This window comes from Grammomys surdaster, unplaced genomic scaffold (genome assembly GCF_004785775.1).
Source record: "Grammomys surdaster isolate TR1022 unplaced genomic scaffold, NIH_TR_1.0 125430, whole genome shotgun sequence".
Taxonomy (NCBI): Eukaryota; Metazoa; Chordata; class Mammalia; order Rodentia; family Muridae; genus Grammomys; species Grammomys surdaster.
In genome coordinates, this window is record NW_021620297.1 from 643,076 (window position 1) to 652,550 (window position 9,475).

The window sequence follows — 9,475 nt, forward strand, 5'->3', positions numbered from 1 at the left end:
CCCCCCTCCCCCTTCCCCTCCCCCTCTCCCTCTCCCCTCTCCCCTCTCTCTTTCTTGGAGTCTCATGTATCTTAAAGTTGTTTGTGAACTTTCAACCTTAAACTCCTGCCTCCACCTTCTGGAGGAGAATCCACTAGCTTCCATTTTCTGCAGCGCTGAGGATCAATCCCAGAGTTCTGTGCATGCTAGGCCAGCACCCTATAGACTGGGCTCTGCCGCAGTCCAGTTCTGTTGGTTGTAAGCTAACACAGGCCTCCCTGGGGAGAACTAGGACACATGCCCATCTGATCTCATCTCGTCCTGTGAACAGTGGTCCACGAGGCTGACGGCCTCACTTATTTTCTTCTTACTGGCTTTGCAGAAATCCCCTTAAGTGGGATGTAGAGAAGACGACTGGACTGTTTGATTTCCTATCAAGATATAATTAACATATGATAAATGCGCTCATTTAAAATACACCCGGATGCATTTGGACAAATGCATGTGTCCATGTAACAACCATAGTTAAAATAGAACTTTGTAGGCCAGGTGTGGTGGCTCGAGCCTTTCATCCCAGCACTTGGGAGGCAGAAGCAGGAGGATCTTTGTGAGTTCGAGGCTAGCCTGGTCTACAGAGTGAGAATTTGTATCAACGAAAGGAAGGAAGGAAGGAAGGAAGGAAGGAAGGAAGGAAGGAAGGAAGGAAGGAAGCTAGCTTCTGGCTGTAATTCCTTTGGTCTCTAAGGGCCACCAACACCATCATTTCTTTGATGCTGGCTTAATCTCAGCTTACCAGGATTTTATATAAATGAAATCACACTGTAGTCATTATTTTGACTGTCCTTTATTATTCTAAGGAGAGATGTTTAGACTCAGCCAAACATCTTCATTGTCATGTCTGTGGAGAGCTCATTTCTTTTACTCGCTGAGCAGAAGCCCAGGGTATAAACGGACCAGAGTGAGCTGGTCAGCTCTCTGTTGCTGTAACAAAGTACCAGAGACCTTCACTTTAAAAGAGAAGATGGGGAAAGAGAGAAAGAAAGAAAGAAAGAAAGAAAGAAAGAAAGAAAGAAAGAAAGAAAGAAAGAAAGAAAGAAGGAAGGAAAGAAGGAAGGAAGGAAGGAAGGAAGGAAGGAAGGAAGGAAGGAAGGAAGGAAGGAAGGAAGAAAGGAAGAAAGAAAGAAAGAAAGAAAGAAAGAAAGAAAGAAAGAAAGAAAGACAGACATACAGACAGCCGGGCAGTGGTGGCACACACCTTTAATCCCAGCACTTGGGAGGCAGAGGCAGGTGGATTTCTGAGTTCAAGGCCAGCCTGGTCTACAGAGTGAGTTCCAGGACAGCCAGGGCTACACAGAGAAACCCTGTCTCGAACCCCCCCCCTAAAAAAAAAATAAAAGAGAAGATGAGGCTGGAGTGATACATCAACAGTTAAGAACAGATGTTGCTTTTCCAGAGAACTGGGATTCAATTTCCAGAACCCACAGGGTGGTTCTCAGCCATCTGTGGCTCTACTTCCTGGGGATCTGATTTCTTCTTCTAGCCTCTGTGGGCACCAGGCACGCAAGGTGGTACACAGATACATATGAAGGCAAACAAATACTCATAAAATAATAATAAAAAAGGCAGATCACTGTGAGTTCTAAGCCAGCCTCATCTACACACCAAGTCCTAGCAAGAGCTACAATGTACAGACTCTACCTAAAATAATATTGGTAAAAAGAAGAAAGGCTGAAATATAAATAAATAAAATAACCAATAAAAAAAGAAATTCTGCTAGAATTATGCACTAATACTGTTTTAAGTATTTAAAAAAATAAAAAAAGAGGAAAGGCTTAATTTGGCTCATGGCTTCACTGTCTTGCTTCCCCCATGACCTTGCTGTTTCTGGTCACTGTGGGGACTCACAGTGGAGTCAAGACACTAATTCATGGTGGAGCTAAATGGCGAGGGACAGGAGTCCCACTGTCTTCTTCAAGGGGATACCCTGGGGACCAGAGAATGTCCTATTAGTGCCTATCTCTAAAAGGTTTAATCACTTTGTATTAATACAAAGATGGAGACCGTGCCCTTATCACACGAGCTTTTGTGAAGACTCCAGATCTCACTTATATGTCACCTCTCTGGGTGTTAACTCAGGTGTGTGCACACGGACTCTTCCAGTATGGGGCTGCCGTGACCAGCATGGAGATCCACCCTGAATGAACATGTGCTTTAACTGCTCTTGGCTAAAAGCCACACTGGGGACAGTCCTAATCTACTAGTGGCAAGAGCAGAAGCTGACAACTTACTGTTGGAATCTACTTGCTTTGCCAGGGCATAAGCTGTACACCCAAATTCCTCATAATCAGGCAAACGTGCTTCTTGGAGGTTCTAGGGCCCATCCCAGACTTCTGTGAGGGAACAAGGACCTCCCCAGTGAATCAGACATGCCCCAGGATTTGTAAACCACTGAGCATGGAGACGCAGGCAAGAAGGAAAGAAAAAGCCGAAGATAGGGTTGGGGGTGTGACTCAGTGGTAGAGCCCCTGCCTAGAATCCCCCAGTGAGGGGCTGGGGGCGTGGTTCACTGGTAGAGCCCCTGCCTAGAATCCCCCAGTGAGGGGCTGGGGGCGTGGCTCAGTGTTAATGTTCCCAGTCAACATTGTCATCTGGAATTTGAGGGCAGCCTGAACTACACAGGAACATATTTTCAAGCAAAAGAAAACAAACAAATAAAACACATCAAAGTAGTACAGGGACAAATTAGTTTTGGTCAGAGGGCGGGAGATGGGTAAGGATATTGGAGAAGACTGTGGTCAAGGTACATTTTATAACCATGCCTGTAGTCACATGCATGAATTAGGAAAGAATAAATACATTTTGGAAAGAAATGCCTCTCTTGGTTCTTTTGGGGGGGTGTTCCTCCTTCTGGTCCCTGCAGGCTGCCACACCCTGCCCTGGATTCTGGCCTCACTCATGAGTCTGGCCTCCTCCCACTCGCCATGACAGGCCTGAGGTAGGTGGGAGGACTGAGGGGCGTGTGCTGCAGTGGCCCGAGGAGTGTATGCGGTCTTGGGTGTGCCGTGGGCTCTGCTGGTGTTTTCTGGGAACCTGTTGAGGTGTGACAGGGTGACACCTGAAAGGTATATTTGTCACCTCAGCCCTCCTAAGGTCCTAGTGAACTCCAGCTCTTTAGTGTACCCCTCTGTTTCCTGCCGCAGTTCTCTGAGCTATACGTGGAGATGTTACTTGTTATTTGCTGCCACTTCTGCACAGGGCTCTTAGGAAGTTAAAAGGGTTTAACTATCTCACATCAACATAAGCCCGTGACTGAGTTTCTTGATTTAAATCTGATCGCCTTTGAGGATACCTGGGACTTCCTGTGTGTCTGTCCAACTTGCTTTGTCCTTGCTGTGCCACCTCAAGTGAGTCACTAGACCTCTCTGTGTCTCCGTTTCTTCATTGACAAGATGGGTGTAACAACAGGGTGGACTTCCCAGGGATGTGGATATGGAGATGGGATAGCTTACCTCACTTACGGGCTAGGGCATGAGCTTCCCTTCCTGGTGTCTGTCTGCGGCCATCTTGTTTTCTGAAGGACAGGCAGCACAGAAGTGTGCGGGCCTGGCCTGGGAGCGTGGGGATGGGCATGGGGATAGAATGGTAGGACACACAGGGCATGGTGAGGCAAGCTTGTGCACAATCATTTGGCAGATAGAAGCAGCAAGGCTAGCCTGGGCTACATAGCAAGTTCAAAAAACAGCCTGGGCTAAGGCTTTGTCTGGAAACAAAACACAAAAGCCCCCAAACAACAACCACAGAAGCCAGTAGTAGCAGGGATTGGAGAATTCAGGCCCCGTATCTGCTTATAAACTACCCATCTTCTCTCTGCTCCGCCTCTTCCTCGGTGAAATGTGTTTAAGAGCGCCGATGCCGATGCCGAAGAGCACTCTGGCAAGCAGAGGCACCAAAGCTCCCCAGTGCTGATGGTGTCTGCCTAGGGAGAGCCAGACCGGGCGGGAAATGGGGCCACAGACAGGAAGTGGCTTTGGGTATCTGGCCCTACAGGTTCCTCACGCCCCAAAGTCCTGCCTGCACTGTGCCCCGTCCTCTCTCGGGGAGGAAGCGGGGAGGGACACAGTTACCCAGGAAAAATAGACAGTCGGGGGGCTGCTGCCTCCAGACCCTCCCGGATTCCCCACCTCTGACGCCCCCGTCTGTGCTTCCAGCCTCTTTCGGATTAACCCATTTCGCTCTCCAGGACCAAAAATAAATAAATAAATAAATAAATATTCCGAGAGCCTCCGGTGTGTCCCAGGAGAGAGCCTGAGGCTGGAACCCTGCCCATTCCGGAAGGGGAAAGGGGGCGTTGGCTTTAACTGGCCTCAGTTTTGCTAGGCCAGCCTTAAGGAGGACACACTTCATTAGAGAGCTTGACATTAGCCCCAGGGGTCAGGCGAGGTCCTCAGCTGGCCCCGGAGAAACTGGGGCAGAAGAATGAGAAGTTGAGGAGGCAGGGTCTGGACCACTTTTGAGAGAGGAGGCTGGTGGCTGGACCACTGCGTCTGTGGGTGGAGGGCTGGGGGACTGGAACGCTAGGTCAGGAGGAGGAGGACCTTGCAAGCAGGCCTCCTGGTCTGAGGGAGGAGGGCCCCGGGGGCTCAGATCCTTCCCCTAACACGCCCCCTCTTAAATGCCTAATGGCTTGTCCCGCCCCTCCACCCCCAGTTAACCTGGATCTTAGGAACCACGACCCAGTCGCCCAAACCTGAGGGATGGAGAAGACACCCGAGAGAGACGCTCTCAGTGGCCGGATGGAAGCCGAGGGGTCCCAGAACTCCGAGGAACTGCCACCGCATCCTCAGTCCCCGCCACCACCGCCGTCCCCAAGGTCTCCCACGTCCCCGGTGACCCCCGAGCTCCCGCAGCCCAATGCTCCGACCGAGGTTGAAGCCAGGCAGCTGCTGGTAGAAGAATGGGGACCCCTGAGCGGGAAGCTGGAGCTGCCCCCGAGCGTCAGCTGGCAGCTGCTGTTCCTGGAGCGGCCACTCTACCGCAACCTGCTCAGCTCACCCAACCCAGAAGGTGGGGACGCAGCCCCTGGCGCGCTGCTCAGATCCTCCGTCTCTTCGTCTGTTTCTCTCGGCAGGCATCTCTGCCCCGTCGGTCACTGCACTTCTGTATCTCCCTATCTCTGCCCTACTCTGCATCTTGTCTCTGTGTGTCTTTCTGTCTCTGTTTCTCTCCCTCCTCTGCCCCTTTCTCTAGATTTCTTCCAGAGCTCCAGAGACTCACCATAACCGCCCACCAACGTCCATAGTCCCTGCTAGGCTGGTCCAGCCCGGCTAGGGTTTCTGCCCTTCCAGTATAGCCCCAGGGGTAGGAAGACTTGAGGAGGTGGGCACTGGCCTGAGGCTCCATTCCCTTGTGTGATTCAGGCATTAATATCTACCAGCCGGCGCCCCCTACGGGTCCCACCCGGAAACCCCTGCAGGAGCTGGGTAAGCAACTGGGGCCTCTTCCCCGGGAGGAGGGTGCCCTTCAAGGAATGCCCCACCAATCCTTCTATCCTCCTCACTGGCCAGGTAATTTCCGTGGATGGTACATTACTACCGAGAACCTCCAGGGGCCCCTCAGGTGAGTTGCCACAGGGTCTGGGGGTGGGAGTGGGGGAGGAGGAATTGTTCTCCTCTAGCTTTCTTTGCTGAGGCGCCTGCAGAGGGGCCTCTCTTTCTTGCTCTGGTGACAGGGTTAGTCATAATTGACTGCCTATGAAACATGCAACATAGGCGCCCAAGATGTCTGGCCAGCACACTGTAGGTGTTTGATAAACCTTGAGCTCACCCTTTCCCTGGGAGTCCCAGCCCCAGTTCAGCTCCTAAACGGTGGATGAGAGGGTGTAATTCAGAGGCTCAGAGTCAAATCCCAGCTTTTCTAAATTTGTTTTTTTTTTTTTCAAATGAACTGATTAAAGTACCCCTTAAACTAGATAAATCTCTAGGGTTTGTGAGTTTTGGTTTTTTTTTTTTTTGGACTGAGCCACGCCCCCAGCCTCTCACTGGGGGATTCTAGGCAGGGGCTCTACCACTGAGCCACGCCCCCAGCCCCTCACTGGGGGATTCTAGGCAGGGGCTCTACCACTGAGCCACGCCCCCAGCCCCTCACTGGGGGATTCTAGGCAGTGGCTCTACCACTGAGCCACGCCCCCAGCCCCTCACTGGGGGATTCTGGATAAGTGCTCTCCTGATGAGCCATGCTCCTAGTCTGGTTTTTATTTGTTTGTTTATTTGTTTGTTTGTTTGTTTGTTTTGTGTGTGTTTCTTTTCTTTCCTTTTTTTTTTTTTGAGGTAGGGTCTGACTAAGTTGCCCAAGTAGGCCTTGAACTTCCAATCCTCTAACTCAGTCACTAGAGCAGCTGAGATTCCAGGCCTGGATCCAGTCATCACCTTAAGTGTCAGCTCTGTCCTGGAGCAGAGGGTTTGTGTACATTGTTCTCCAGGTTCTCCTGGGAACCAAGACTGTCAGCTCCTCACGTGCAGGGGGGTAGGGGCTGAGGGGGAGGGTCTCCTGCTGTTTCTAGAGCTCTGTCACCATGCTTCCTGCTCCCTGGGAGACCTCAGGACTGTGGGATTGCCAGGCCCATCTCCTCTCTTGTTTGTCTGAAGCTGGACGGTGAAGGAGCAGTGCGTGAACCTGTTGGCCAAGAAGCTGTGGGAGGAGCTACTGGATGACGAACAGCCTGACATCACCATCATGGACTGGTGTGCCCCGCCCTCCCTGACTGCCTGACCATGCCATCCAAGGCTCACCAGAGCTCAGGCTACCTTGCTCCCGAGGGCCTGAGCCCTCCCCATCAACACCCCCTGGCTCTGTGCTCTGTGGTCTCACCTGGTCCTGCCCCCTCTAACCCCAACCTTTGTATCTTTCAGGGGTCAGCTAGGAGGGTTCCCTCTGGGCCAGGCTGTTCCTTTATCCCCCCACCCTCCCCCCACCCCCGAAGCCTGTGCCACTCTGATTTTTAGACTCATTTTTCTCCTATTAAGAAGATACTTTCTTTCACACAGCTCCAACTGGAAGCCTACTCCTGTCATACGGAGGGGCCCTATATGAATTTGCTCCAAAGTCCTGCGTTCCCCACCCTACCCCTAAACTCCACCCGCACCCTCTTTGTGCTCTTACCCTCTGCCTTTTCCCCATATCACCTCAACTTCTGCCTGTACCCCTCCATCTACAGATGTAGCCGTCACTATCGGTGACGTATTACTTCCCCGCTCCCCCTGGACAGTGGGTCTCAGAGAACAGAGCCCGGGGTTGTCTTGGTCTCCGCCAGCCCAGGGCTCGGGGGCTAGATCTGGAGATTGTGTGTCTGGGCCTAGGACCAGGGCTGGGGGAATGAGATGATGTTGTGGCTGCATGGCAGTCACGGCCTGAACCTCCTCCAGGTTCGAGGACAGCCGCCTAGACCAGTGTGTTTATGAGCTGCACGTCTGGCTGCTAGCAGCTGACCGCCGCACGGTCATTGCCCAGCACCACGTGGCCCCTCGGACCAATGGGAGAGGACCCCCTGGCCGCTGGGTTCAGGTGAGATGCGCTGCCAGGTCCCGCCCACACAGGTGTTCTTTCCCAAGACCTTGGGCGGCGGGAGGAAAGGATGTGAGCAGGCTGACGGGACCCTGGTGAGACTTTCTTCCTAACTCCGGGTTGCCACAGGTGTCCCACGTCTTCCGCCAGTACGGCCCCGGAGTGCGCTTTGTCCACTTCCAGCACAAGGCTAAGAACCGCATGGAGCCTGGGGGACTGCGGAGGACAAGGGTGACCGACTCCTCCGTGTCGGTGCAGCTCCGGGAGTGACCTCTGACCGGGCTCTCCTGGGCTGATGTGGTCGAGCCTTTGGAAGTCCCTGATGTTTGTCACCTCCGAGCCCTTGGCGTTTCTATGACGCTTCCTGGCTTCTGCCCTTTGCGCAAGCGCGCGCGCGTGTGTGTGTGTGTGTGTGTGTGTGTGTGTGTGTGTGTGTGCTTAGCAACAATCTGACCCCTCTTCATCCCCGACCCTTCCTATTCCACAGACCCCACTCCTCACCCGACTCTTCCTCATCCCTTAAACTCTCATTCACCTGACCCCTTCTCATGCTCCTTACCCCTCTGTACCTCCTTGACCCTCCTCACCCCCCGACCCTGCTCACCCCCCGACCCTGCTCACCCCCGACCTTCCCCCCACCCTGCTTACGCCCTGACTCTCCTCACCCCCTCCCTCCTCTTTGATGCCTCCTTACCTTCTGCCTGAACTCTCTTTACCTCCCTGAGCCCCTCTCACCCCTCTGGCCTTTCTTTACCTCCTCGACCCCCTCCTTATTCCCCCCATCCCTACTCATCCTCCGACCCTCTTTCCTCCTGACCTCCTCATCCTTCTGACCTTCCCTCCCCTCCATGACCTTCACCACCCCCCCTTCACCTCTGGTGCGTGACTCTGGGCAGGGCCGCCCCTTGCAAACCAACTGCTTGTCTGATGTTGGTGAATAAACCTTCGGAGAGTGAGTGGCTCTAAGAAAACACGGTGCCCAAATAGGCTGGTTGTCGGCCTGTTCTCTGTTCGTTAAAACCCCACAGTCCACATCTCACCCACTCAGCCAGTCCTTGAACTCCAGGTACTTCTGTAACCTCTGGGTCTTTTTCATTGACCGTGACCTCTGACTTCTGAACTCTTATATGCAGTGCTGGGAATCGAACTCAGGTTGTTTTGTGTATACTGGGCAAGTTTTCTACTGCTGAACTATATCCTCAGAGCTCTTTTTCTTTATTGAAATTCTGTGACTGGGTCTAGTTAAGTGGCACAGGCTGGCTTTTAATTTTTAATCTTCTGCCTCAGCCTTTTGAGTAGCTGAGGTTACATGTCTGCACCACTGGGTCTAGCCTGACTTCTAGTGTTTCCTTCTACCTTGTGGGTGCTGGAGATCTAACTGCGGTTGTAAGGACTGGTTACAAGCCGCTTTATGTGCTGATCCATCTCACAGGCCCCTGACAGCTGATCTTTTTATATCCCCCAGTGTGTGCCTCTGAGGTATTGCCACTTACCTCTTCTCCCTCATCCCTTATCTCTCAGAATCTCCCCAAATCCCAGTCCTGTCTCCAATCTATCCTGGGCTTCATTCCTGCAGGGTACTTCCCATTTTTCTGCTCAGGACATCCCAGAAACACCCAAACCAGACAACCACTAAAACTCTCATGCCTGGGGCAACGGTGAAGCAGAGATCACAACCTGAACAGAAATGTACATTTAAACTAAAGTGTCTTCTGTATGTCAGGGCAGGATGTCAAATGTAACTAACAACCCAGTGTCAAGTCTTTAAATCCAGCTACTAAGGAGGCTGAGGTAAAGGGCTCTCAAGTTAAAAGACAGCCTGGGCAACTTAGTTAGACCTTGTTCCAAAATAAGTAAAAGAGGGATATGGGTGTGGCTCAGTGGTAGAACCCCTGCCTAGAATCCCCCAGTGAGGGGCTGGGGGCGTGGCTCAGTG

At 52.4% G+C, this 9,475-nt stretch overlaps 1 protein-coding gene across 1 annotated transcript; it reads left to right on the top strand.

The window, feature by feature from the left end:
• The first annotated feature begins 4,658 nt into the window (after positions 1-4,658).
• Nccrp1 (non-specific cytotoxic cell receptor protein 1 homolog (zebrafish)) lies at positions 4,659-7,809 on the top strand. Its single transcript, XM_028786184.1, has 6 exons — positions 4,659-5,043; positions 5,397-5,459; positions 5,544-5,595; positions 6,624-6,719; positions 7,401-7,539; positions 7,669-7,809. Exons 1-6 carry the CDS (start codon positions 4,734-4,736, stop codon positions 7,807-7,809), a joined length of 801 nt encoding a protein of 266 aa, XP_028642017.1. The 5' UTR covers positions 4,659-4,733.
• Positions 7,810-9,475: the final 1,666 nt, after the last annotated feature.